Here is a 12,930-nt window from a genome sequence, read left to right as displayed (position 1 = left end):
GGTGCCCGTGATCTTCGGGCTCTTAGACGGCACTGCATCACATACAGGCATGCTTCTGTATTGGAAATCACAAAATGGGCTCAGGAATATTTCCAGAGAACATTATCTGTGAACACAATTCACCGTGCCATCCGCCGTTGCCAGCTAAAACTCTATAGTTCAAAGAAGAAGCCGTATCTAAACATGATCCAGAAGCGCAGACGTCTACTCTGGGCCAAGGCTCATTTAAAATGGACTGTGGCAAAGTGGAAAACTGTTCTGTGGTCAGACGAATCAAAATTTGAAGTTTTTTATGGAAATCAGGGACGCCGTGTCATTCGGACTAAAGAGGAGAAGGACGAGCCAAGTTGTTATCGGTGCTCAGTTCAGAAGCCTGCATCTCTGAGGGTATGGGGTTGCATTAGTACGTGTGGCATGGGCAGCTTACACATCTGGAAAGACACCATCAATGCTGAAAGGTATATCCAGGTTCTAGAGCAACATATGCTCCCATCCAGACGACGTCTCTTTCAGGGAAGACCTTGCATTTTCCAACATGACAATGCCAAACCACGTACTGCATCAATTACAGCATCATGGCTGCGTAGAAGAAGGGTCCGGGTACTGAACTGGCCAGCCTGCAGTCCAGATCTTTCACCCATAGAAAACATTTGGCGCATCATAAAACGGAAGATATGACAAAAAAGACCTAAGACAGTTGAGCAACTAGAATCCTACATTAGATAAGAATGGGTTAACATTCCTATCCCTAAACTTGAGCAACTTGTCTCCTCAGTCCCCAGACGTTTACAGACTGTTGTAAAGAGAAAAGGGGATGTCTCACAGTGGGAAACATGCCTTGTCCCAACTTTTTTGAGATGTGTTGTTGTCATGAAATTTAAAATCACCTAATTTTTCTCTTTAAATGATACATTTTCTCAGTTTAAACATTTGATATGTCATCTATGTTCTATTCTGAATAAAATATGGAATTTTGAAACTTCCACATCATTGCATTTCGTTTTTATTTACAATTTGTACTTTGTCCCAACTTTTTTGGAATCGGGGTTGTAAGAATGTATATTTTTTCTTGGAAAAAAAATTTCCAAGAATTATTATTATTATCGCATTTTTCACAAATTGCTCCTGTCATTTTGTCGGTTTGTTTACATTCTAGGCAGAAGTGAGTTTGTCGGACGTTTTGTATAAAGTTTTTATTTATTGAATTTGCAAAAAGTAAAAATAAAAACGCTCCATTTCTCAAAATCCAGTGAATGTGGATAGAATAAAACAGTTATTCCACTCAATCTTGTTGTACATGTGTAGCAGTTCCTGATGTGGGTGGAGCACAGAAGCACGGCAGGCGAGAGTTGATGGTCACACACAAACTCTTTATTTCACTTATTTTAGCTTTTCAGCTTTCTTTCTTTCACTCACTCACTCACTCTGCTCTCCCCCTCCTTTTATGCTCCATCCCTGTAACACACACACACACACACACACACTAATTGACAGCAGGTGGAATGACTTAGCTACTTACCTTCCCCAACCCCGCCCTCCATTCACAGACTGCTGCTTGGCCACGCCCCTGCTGCCACAACATGGCTTATAGACAATTCGGTGCTACGCACCTCATCTGCTATCAGCTCATGTACAACTCGATTTCATGGAATAACTGTTAAATAGACTGGTTTTTAAATCACTGGTGAAAAACAGTCAGTCCAATCAGTTGAAAAACCATATGGCCTGTTTAAAAAAAGTGTTGCACTTAAAAACTTTGCGCTGTTATCTGATGGAGATGAAGTTATCGTGTCTCCAGAAAGTCCTTATGCTAACGCTAGTTATGCTCCTTGAAAGTGTCATGAATATCAGGATTGTTACATTTTTGGTGTGCTAAAACTTTTAATGCTCTTCATTCAGCAGTAATCTGATTAATGTTGCAGGTCCTCTGATGGCTGATCGTTGGTGTTCGACAGCCTGCGACTAATTGGAGACACAACAATTGCAATAAAATATGCAAATTTTCACTTGGAATCACACTGAATTGATATTCGCATATTTTATCGCAATTGTTGTGTCTCCAACTAGTTGCAGGCTGTCGCAGCCCAGTGAGATACTGGCTGAACTTGCACTTCCTGTCTCACGGAAACTGACCTTGAGAAGGGTTCGTGACGGCTTTGCGACACCAGCGATGCATTTGCAGCTATTTTGAGAGAAATTTTGTCGTACAAATTTTTTGAACATGTTCAAAATTTCAGCGACGAAAGAGTGACACTTTGCGACTCGTGCGAGGAAATTGAGAAGCCCCGCGAATGTTTCAAGACACTTCTGAAACTCTCTCGAGAATGACGTTCGTAATTTGTCATAAGCTGTCGCAGCCCAGTGTGATACTGGCTTTACCCAGCTGGTGGTTCAAGTCTTAGCACGACAGATGTTTAATAGCTGCTGTTGAGTACCTCGTTGTTACACCAGCTGGTATTGAATGTGTTGACTTGGAACAAATTTAACTAATTTGTCTTTTTTTTAACCAAATACAGCATCACTGTTGTATGAAAATGACCCTAAACACTAAACCTGTGGCCGTTTTTTTTATTTTTAATTCTATATTTGTTCTTCTTCTGTTCTGCTGCTAACCATCGGCATCGCGAACACAGCGGCGGTGGGGCGAAAGCTTTTACAAAATACTTCAAAACTGTCAGGATTTTTCCAGTAAAAATGACTTATTGCTCTGCGGTGCATGTGCTTTAGATTCTGGGGGTGACTTGGTGATCTACCAGGAGATTCATGTTCTTGGATGTGCTTTTAACTGTCCAGAAATAACAGAGAACCCATCAAGGTCTATCCTCTGTTTTAAACACATTTGCCTGCCTCACAGCAGATCCAGCGCTACATGAGTTTAATGGAGATCCGTTTCGGAAACTGTGGACTTTGTAGTACACACGAAACGCAAAATGTGTTAAATTGAACGTAAATTAATGTAAATTTCACCCCTTTGTCACCTCAGTGAGGCTTTTTTTAATCAGGCCTTATGGCTGCTGGCGTCTCCAAACCTTCCAAACATTTCAGACTAAAGTCCGTCTGAAATCAGCTTCCTGTGTTTCACTAAAACCTTTCTAATGAGCACACGAGGATCATTTAACCCTTTGGGTGCTATGACAAGGGCACAAGGTCATCGTGTTGGCAGCAGGTGGCACTGAAGAAACTTAAAATCATAAACATTCTCTCTCTCTCTGTACATCTCTATCTGTCTGTCTGTCTCTCTTTGTACATCTCTCTCTGTTTGCACATCTTTCTCTATCTCTGTCTGTCTCTCTCTCTCTTTGTACATCTCTCTCTCTGTATTAGTCTCTTTCTGTGTTTGCACATCTCTCTGTCTGTCTGTCTTTGTACATCTCTCTGTCTGTGTACATCTCTCTCTCTCTGTCTTTGTACATCTCTCTTTGTACATCTCTGTCTTTGTCGCTCTCTCTGTCTGTACATCTCTCTCTGTCTGTCTCTCTGTCTGTGTACATCTCTCTCTCTCTCTCTGTCTTTGTACATCTCTCTCTCTTTGTACATCTCTGTCTTTGTCGCTCTCTCTGTCTGTACATCTCTGTCTGTCTGTCTGTCTTTGTACATCTCTCTCTGTCTTTCTCTCTCTGTGTGTTTTTGTACATCTCTCTCTCTTTCTCTGTCTATCTGTCTCTGCCTCTCTCTGTGTCCTTGTACATCTCTCTCTATCTCTCTGTCTGTCTTTGTACATCTCTATCTCTCTCTGTCTTATCTCTCTCTCTCTCTCTATCGTTGTACATCTGTCTCTCTGTCTTTGTCTGTTTCTCTCTCTGTCTTTCTCTCTCTCTGTCTTTGTACATCTCTCTCTATCTCTCTGTACATCTCTGTCTTTGTCGCTCTCTCTGTCTGTACATCTCTCTCTGTCTGTCTGTCTGTCTTTGTACATCTCTCTGTCTGTGTACATCTCTCTCTCTCTCTCTTTGTACATCTCTGTCTTTGTCGCTCTCTCTGTCTGTACATCTCTCTCTGTCTGTCTGTCTGTCTGTCTTTGTACATCTCTCTGTCTTTCTCTCTCTGTGTTTTTGTACATCTCTCTCTCTTTCTCTATCTGTCTCTGCCTCTCTCTGTGTTCTTGTACATCTCTCTCTATCTCTCTGTCTGTCTTTGTACATCTCTATCTCTCTCTGTCTTATCTCTCTCTCTCTCTCTCTCTATCGTTGTACTTCTGTCTCTCTGTTTCTCTCTCTGTCTTTCTCTCTCTCTGTCTTTGTACATCTCTCTCTATCTCTCTGCCTCTTTGTACATCTCTATCTCTGTCTGTCTGTCTTTGTCTCTGTATATCTCTTTCTCTGACTGTCTCTCTCTGTCTGTCTCTCTCTCTGTCTGTCTTTGTACATCTCTCTCTCTGTATTTGTTTCTTTCTGTGTTTGCACATCTCTCTCTCTCTCTCTCTCTCTCTGAAATGAGGAAATAAAGAAACTCTACAGTTGTGTAATATCTGCTGGTGAGTTTGTGACCTGACCTTTTATTTCTCCACCTCACTCACCTGATTTATAATCTCAGATATAATATTACACTGTGATTATATACAGTTTAGAGCGATGCGTCTCATGTATTTATAAATGAAATATTAAAACATCGGCAGGATGTCGATTGTCGATGACGGTGCTGTTGACTGCAGCAGTGATTCCTTTCCATCCTGTGTGTTTCTGACTTCCTGTCATGCTGCTCAGTCATTCAACTGGAGATGCGAAGTCGGAGCTTTGATTTCGAGAGTGGAGAACGTTCTCTTCTTGACCATATTATGCTCCATCAACATGTCGTAACGTCTAGAGGTGTGATCTCTAAAGCGAGAATATTTAGGGGTGTGATTATTTAAATGATGATGGTTTTCAGTCACCACCTTTATCAATGCCTGGTCATTGTTACATTGTGATTGATGAGAAACGAATGTTTTATAAATCACACATGAACCCTGTTGTGTGATGATTTCTGCACTCGGACCTGTGCTTGGTTCTATGTTAGATTGTGCTGGGTTCAACGTTAGACTGATAAATGAGTCCCAGTGAGTTCCTACACAGCTTCTCTACTCAGCCCCCAGAATGAAGCTCTTCCACAGTAGCTCCCCCCCCATGTGGAGGGAGGGGGAGCAGGTCAGCTCTGTCATTAGAGGGTGTGATGAAGGGTTCAGGTTCAGTGTGGAGTGAAATGTTAGAACTCGGTGTCCTTGGATACAAATCTGTTTCTGGGCAACCGGACAAAAACAAACACTGGAGAAGATCCTCACAGGTAGAGCTGAGTTATATCTGAACCCTCCGGTGTGTGCTCTTTACCCCGGTGTGTGGCGTGTGTGGTGTTTACCCCGGTGTGTGGCGTGTGTGGTGTTTACCCCGGTGTGTGGCGTGTGTGGTGTTTACCCCAGTGTGTGGTGTGTGTGGTGTTTACCCCGGTGTGTGGTGTGTGTGCTCTTTACCCCGGTGTGTGTGCTCTTTACCCCGGTGTGTGTGGTGTGTGCTCTTTACCCCGGTGTGTGTGCTCTTTACCCCGGTGTGTGTGCTCTTTACCCCGGTGTGTGTGGTGTTTACCCCGGTGTGTGGTGTGTGTGGTGTTTACCCCAGTGTGTGGTGTGTGTGGTGTTTACCCCAGTGTGTGGTGTGTGTGGTGTTTACCCCAGTGTGTGGTGTGTGTGGTGTTTACCCCAGTGTGTGGTGTGTGTGGTGTTTACCCCGGTGTGCGGTGTGTGTGGTGTTTACCCCGGTGTGCGGTGTGTGTGGTGTTTACCCCGGTGTGCAGTGTGTGCGGTGTTTACCCCGGTGTGTGGTGTTTACCCCGGTGTGTGTGGTGTTGACCCCGGTGTGTGTGGTGTTTACCCCGGTGTGTGTGGTGTTTACCCCGGTGTGTGTGGTGTTTACCCCGGTGTGTAGTGTGTGTGGTGTTTACCCCGGTGTGTGGTGTTTACCCCAGTGTGTAGTGTGTGTGGGGTTTACCCCGGTGTGTGGTGTGTTTACCCCGGTGTGTGGTGTGTGTGGTGTTTACCCCAGTGTGTGTGGTGTTTACCCCGGTGTGTGGTGTGTGTGGTGTTTACCCCGGTGTGTGGTGTGTGTGGTGTTTACCCCGGTGTGTAGTGTGTGTGGTGTTTACCCCGGTGTGTGGTGTGTGTGGTGTTTACCCCAGTGTGTGGTGTGTGGGGGGTTCACCCTGGTGTGTGGTGTGTTTACCCCAGTGTATGGTGTGTGTGGTGTTTACCCCAGTGTGTGGTGTGTGTGGTATTTACCCCGGTGTGTGTGGTGTTTACCCCAGTGTGTGGTGTGTGTGGTGTTTACCCCAGTGTGTGGTGTGTGTGGTGTTTACCCCAGTGTGTGGTGTGTGTGGTGTTTACCCCAGTGTGTGGTGTGTGTGGTGTTTACCCCAGTGTGTGGTGTGTGTGGTGTTTACCCCAGTGTGTGGTGTGTGTGGTATTTACCCCGGTGTGTGTGGTGTTTACCCCAGTGTGTGGTGTGTGTGGTGTTTACCCCAGTGTGTGGTGTGTGTGTGGTGTTTACCCCAGTGTGTGGTGTGTGTGTGTGGTGTTTACCCCAGTGTGTGTGGTGTTTACCCCGGTGTGTGTGGTGTTTATCAGGCCCCGGTTTACTTCAATGTCTGCTCTAGTTTTACCTGCGCGTCCCCGTTACGGCGCGCTCCCGGAGGAAACCCTAAACCAGTCCACTTACTCCGGTACTTCCGCTGCTCTGGCGACGGCCGGTTACCGTTCAGCTCAGTACACCCCGGATGAGTGGATTGCCAACAATCGCGCGGCGCTGAACCGGGCCGCCGCAGACAGCGCGAGCGCCGAACAGATCCAGCGCGCGTCCAGAGCGCTGCGGGCGGAGACCGAGGCCACCGCGGCGCTCCGCCAGACGGACGGCACCAGGCACCTGGGCGCGCGCCTGCAGGACATCCACTTCCGGAGGTCGGAGCTGGAGCGGCACATCACGCGCCTGCTCACGGACACCGAGCGGCTCGCGACGCTGAAGCGGAGGCTGGAGAAAGCGCTGCACGCGACCGAGATCCCGTTCGCCATCGCCACCGATAACCTCACGTGCAGAGACAGACGAACCGGACCGGACCGCGTTCAAGACCGAGTGCAGGAAGAACTTCTCAAAGTAGCGGCACAGACTAGTTATTAATATCACTGACTAGTCATTAATATTACTGACTATTTATTAATATTCCTGACTAATTATTAACATTGACAAATTATTAATATTACTGACTAATTCACTGACTAATTATTAATGCTACTGACTAGTTATTAAAATCACTGACTAATTATTAACATCCCTGACTAGTTATTAACATCCCTGACTAGCTATTAATATTACTGACTAGTCATTAACATCACTGACTGATTATTAATATTACTGACTAGTTATTGAAATCACTGAGTAGTCATTAATATTACTGACTAGTTATTAAAATCACTGACTAATTATTAACATCCCTGACTAGTTATTAATATTACTGACTAGTGATTAACATCCCTGACTAGTTATTAATATTACTGACTAGTGATTAACATCCCTGACTAGTTATTAATATTACTGACTAGTGATTAACATCCATGACTAGTTATTAATATTACTGACTAGTCATTAACATCACTGACTAATTATTAATATTACTGACTAGTTATTAAAATCACTGACTAGTCATTAATATTACTGACTAGTTATTACAATCGATGGCTAATTATTAACATCCCTGACTAGTCATTAACATCAATGACTAATTATTCAAATCACTGACTAGTGATTAACATCATTGACTACTTATTAATATTACTGAGTATTTATTAACATCAGTGACTAGTCATTAATATTATTGACTAGTTATTAAAATCACTGACTAGTCATTAATATTACTGACTAATCATTAACATCACTGACTAGATATTAAAATCACTGACTAATTATTAACATCACTGACTAGTCATTAACATCACTGACAAGTTATTAAAATCACTGACTATTTATTAATATTACTGACTAGTCATTAACATCACTGACTAGTCATTAATATTACTGAGAAGTAAATGAACATCCCTGACTAGTTATTAACATCCCCAATGATTTATTAATCTTTATAATTTTTTTGTATCTGCCATGTTAACAGGTGAAATGTGATATTTCAGTATCAGCCTCATTTAATCCAGCTGTTGAATTATTTACGACAGGAAGTGGATCTGATTAAGAGCGTCCAGGCTCTGTTGAAGAAAACTCTGGATCAGACAGTCAGTCAGATCAGGTAGCGACTCCAACCTCACATCTGATCTACTGAGTATTTTAATGACATTATCGTCAGATTTATTGTAATCAGGGAGGCGAGAGATCTGGAGCCCAATTAAAGCTAAATTATGCAGTGTGCTATGTGTGTGTGTGTGTGTGTGTGTGTGTGCGCGCGTGTGCAGGCTAAACAGGAATGCTCAGCAGGTTCTGGAGCTCGACTGGTCCGATAAACATGAAGCCTACAGTCTGGATGATCAGTGTGGACGCTATTGCAACACCAGCACAAACACACAACATTATGCCAACTCTGCTACTGCACAGCATCAGTGAGACACACACACACACACACACACACACACACACACACGGATGATCACTCATAGATTTATGGGCTGAATGTGTGACACATTAGTGTGTGTGTGTGTAGAGTGTGTGATGTAGATGGCTGGATGAGGTTCACTCAGAGTAATGTGGCTCAGGCTGAGCGTGAGGAGGAGGCGAGTGCGGCGCTGTGTGTGTTGTGTGAGTGTGTGCTGCAGGAGACGGCTGGGGACCTGCAGGAGCAAAGCGACGCCGTGAGCAAAGCCTTCACACAGCGCTGCCACGAGCTCACACACGCCAAGAGCCAGCTGGAGCTGCAGCTTAAACAGGTAAAACACACACACACTGTTCCTAACCCTATCCATGACACATTAGTATGAAATAATCAGATCCTAGTAAAAGTAAAGAAGTAAACACTTTCACACCTGTTGGTTTTGTTGTCTTTTGTTGATTCTGATTCAGAGTGAAATTCATTCATTTTTTTCGTTTGCTCTTTAGTTTGGTTTGGTTTCAGAGAGCATGGAGTTAGAGGAAGCAAAAAGTTAAAAAAAAACATTGTCTGAGAGGAGTGTAGATCTGAAAACATCCACATAAGTCTTTCATTCATTGATCAGAAACACAGTAAAATTTGGAGAAAAGGTAAACAATCCTTTAGCAAGTGTGTGCAGAAATCAGAAAAACCACCCGAGCATGGAGAACATGAAGAACATGGAGAACATGAAGGACATAAAGAACACTGAGAACATCAAGGGCATGAAGAACACAAACGACATAAAGAACATAGAGAATATGAAGAACATGGAGCACCTGAATAACATGGACAACATGAAGAACACGGAGAACATGAACAACATGAAGAACACGAACAATACAAAAACACAAAGAACATAAAGAATATGAAGAATATGGAGAACATGAAGAATATGAACAGTAAAAAACAAAAGGAACATAGGGAATATGAAGAACATGGAGAACATGAAGAGCATGAAGAACATGAATGACATAGAGAACATGGAGAACATGGAGAACATGAACAACACAGAGAACACAAAGAACATGGAGAACCTGAATGACATGGACAACATGAAGAACACAGAGAACATGAAGAACACAAACAGTACAAAAACGACAAAGAACAAAGAGAACATGAAGATCATGGAGAACCTGAATGACATGGACAAAATGAACAACATGAAGAATATGAACAGTACAAAAAACACAAAGAACATAGGGAATATGAAGAACATGGAGAACATAAAGAACATAGAGAACCTGAATGACATGGACAGCATGAAGAACATGGAGAACATGAACAACATGGAGAACCTGACTGGCATGGACAACATGAAGAACATGGAGAACACAAAGAACACGAACAGTGCAAAAAACACAAAGAACATAGAGAATATGAAGAACATGGAGAATATAAAGAACATGGAGCACCTGAATGACATGGAAAACATGAACAACATGAAGAATATGAACAGTACAAAAGACACAAAGAACATAGGGAATATGAATAACATGGAGAATATAAAGAACATGGAGAACCTGAATGACATGGACAGCATGAAGAACATGGAGAACACAAAGAACATGAAGAACATGGAGAACACAGAGAACATGGAGAGCATGAAGAACATGGACAACATGGAGAACATGAAGAACATGGAGAGCATGAAGAACATGGACAACACAGAGAACATGGAGAACCTGACTGACATGGACAACATGAAGGACATGGAGAACATGAAGAACACAAACAGTACAAAAAACCCAAAGAACATAGAGAATATGAAGAACATGGAGAATATGTGACGAGTCATGGAATCCACGGACACATGTCGGCCGAAACGAATCCGAGAAAATCGCAAAAGAAGATCACAAATTTTGAAAAAAAATGCTTCTTTTGCGATTTTCTCGGATTCGTTTCGGCCGACGTGTCCGTGGATTCCATGACTCGTCACATATGAAGAACATGGAGAACCTAAATGACATGGAGAACATGGAGAAAATGAAGAACATGGAGAACATGAAGAACATAGAGAACCTGAATGACATGGACAACATGGAGAACACAGAGAACATGAACAACATGAAGAACATGTAGAACATGGAGAATATGAAGAACATGAAGAATACAAAGAACAGAGACTATGAAGAACATGAAAACATATTGAACATGAATAACATGGACAACATGGAGAATATGAAGAACATAAAGAACACGGAGCTGACACTCAATAAATGATGACAATTATATAAATATCTGCTTTAAAAATGTGTTAAACAGCTCACAGCCATTTCACCTCCTCTAAGCGAGTCGATTCAGAGTTGATTTCATTGCAGTTAGATTAGAAGTGGACCGACTCCACCTCACTCAGCTCATCTCATCTCATCTCATTATCTCTAGCCGCTTTATCCTTCTACAGGGTCGCAGGCAAGCTGGAGCCTATCCCAGCTGACTACGGGCGAAAGGCGGGGTACACCCTGGACAAGTCGCCAGGTCATCACAGGGCTGACACATAGACACAGACAACCATTCACACTCACATTCACACCTACGGTCAATTTAGAGTCACCAGTTAACCTAACCTGCATGTCTTTGGACTGTGGGGGAAACCGGAGCACCCGGAGGAAACCCACGCGGACACGGGGAGAACATGCAAACTCCACACAGAAAGGCCCTCGCCAGCCCCGGGGCTCGAACCCAGGACCTTCTTGCTGTGAGGCGACAGCGCTAACCACTACACCACCGTGCCGCCCCCCTCACTCAGCTGTATTTGTAAATGTTTAGTGTACATGGGTAAACTTTTAGTTTCTGCAGCTGTGTGTGTGTGTGTGTGTGTGTGTGTGTGCAGGTACTGGAGCAAATCGGTTCTCAGGAGCAGAACATCAGCTCTCTGCAGCAGGCCGTGTTTGATAAAGAGGCTCCTCTGCGTGTGGCTCAGTCACGACTGCACTCCAGAGCACAGAGACCCAACATGGAGCTGTGCAGAGACCAGCCTCAGATCAGGTCCACACACACACACACACACACTGCTGATTGGTCCAGCTGTGAAGTCCCTTGTGACATCGCCATTCAAATTGAACTGTTTTAAAAAGGACACCAAAAAATTGATCTTCAGCATGAGTTAAATATTTTGAGTAAAACGATGAGAATAGTAACGAGTGGAAGTTTCACTGTACGAATGAACTCTTTTTTTTAATCATATAAAAATATAATATACTGTAAACGATCACTTTATTTATTGTCTTTATTTGTAGAATGCAGCAGAATTAATTCATAAATATAGAAATATTCCACTTGCTTTTGGAGTTTTATTAAAGCACCATAAGATTCTTCTGGGACTGAAACCAAATAAAGTGTGTGTGTGTGTGTGTGTGTGCAGTCTGCTCGGTGAGGTGGAGCAGATCTCGGGCAGTGTGTGTGCTCTACAGCAGCAGTTGTGTGAGGCGCGTGATTCTGTCGCTCGGCTGGAGGAGAGCAGGATGCTGCTGGAGAAAGACATCGGCTGTAAAACACACTCACTGCTCATCGACCGGGAGAAGTGTCTGAAACACCGTACACTCTACCCCGCCGTGCTCACGCTGTCCGGATACTGACACACACACACACACACACACACACACACACTTTTCAATGCATTCATAAAGGCTCTGATTGATTTGGTTTGCTGTTTTCTTTCATTCTATTGTGTTTTACACTGTAAGTGAAAAAACAAATTTTTGGGGCGGAGTCAATGAAAATTAATTAATTTATCAACCACAGTGTGATTTAATAAACCTGAAAGTCACTTTAGGAACAAGATGTTGATGTGGTCTCTGTGTTTGTGTGTATTTGTGTGTGTGTGTCTTAGAAAAGGGGGTGGGGCCTCTATGTCACTTTGAGAACAAGACGGCGGCGGCTTGGCCTCTGTGTGTGTCAGTCTCAGTAAAGGAGGTGTGGCCTCTGTGTGTGTCAGTCTCAGTAAAGGAGGCGTGGCCTCTGTGTGTGTCAGTCTCAGTAAAGGAGGTGTGGCCTCTGTGTGTGTCAGTCTCAGTAAAGGAGGCGTGGCCTCTGTGTGTGTCAGTCTCAGTAAAGGAGGTGTGGCCTCTGTGTGTGTCAGTCTCAGTAAAGGAGGCGTGGCCTCTGTGTGTGTCAGTCTCAGTAAAGGAGGTGTGGCCTCTGTGTGTGTCAGTCTCAGTAAAGGAGGTGTGGCCTCTGTGTGTGTCAGTCTCAGTAAAGGAGGCGTGGCCTCTGTGTGTGTCAGTCTCAGTAAAGGAGGTGTGGCCTCTGTGTGTGTCAGTCTCAGTAAAGGAGGCGTGGCCTCTGTGTGTGTCAGTCTCAGTAAAGGAGGCATGGCCTCTGTGTGTGTCAGTCTCAGTAAAGGAG

General features: G+C 43.7%; 1 protein-coding gene across 1 annotated transcript; it reads left to right on the top strand.

The window, feature by feature from the left end:
• The first annotated feature begins 6,605 nt into the window (after nucleotides 1–6,605).
• Nucleotides 6,606–12,314, top strand: tekt4 (tektin 4). Its single transcript, XM_060899581.1, has 6 exons — nucleotides 6,606–7,112; nucleotides 8,183–8,253; nucleotides 8,417–8,560; nucleotides 8,662–8,884; nucleotides 11,417–11,571; nucleotides 11,948–12,314. The coding sequence occupies exons 1-6, from the start codon at nucleotides 6,606–6,608 to the stop codon at nucleotides 12,159–12,161; spliced, it is 1,314 nt and encodes a 437-aa protein (XP_060755564.1). The 3' UTR covers nucleotides 12,162–12,314.
• The last annotated feature ends 616 nt before the right edge of the window (nucleotides 12,315–12,930 follow it).

This window comes from Neoarius graeffei, chromosome 18, assembly GCF_027579695.1.
Source record: "Neoarius graeffei isolate fNeoGra1 chromosome 18, fNeoGra1.pri, whole genome shotgun sequence".
In the NCBI taxonomy this organism is placed as follows: Eukaryota; Metazoa; Chordata; class Actinopteri; order Siluriformes; family Ariidae; genus Neoarius; species Neoarius graeffei.
This window is presented reverse-complemented; position numbering and strand designations above follow the sequence as displayed.

What these genes read in the sequence shown, in the direction of transcription:
- tekt4 (XM_060899581.1), top strand. Translation starts at nt 6,606, where the DNA reads ATGTCTGCTCTAGTTTTACCTGCGCGTCCCCGTTACGGCGCGCTCCCG. An exon ending in TCTGCTACTGCACAGCATCA is followed by an intron (nt 8,561 to 8,661) that starts GTGAGACACACA and finishes GTGTGTGTGTAG; the next exon opens with AGTGTGTGATGTAGATGGCT. An exon ending in AGAGACCAGCCTCAGATCAG is followed by an intron (nt 11,572 to 11,947) that starts GTCCACACACAC and finishes GTGTGTGTGCAG; the next exon opens with TCTGCTCGGTGAGGTGGAGC.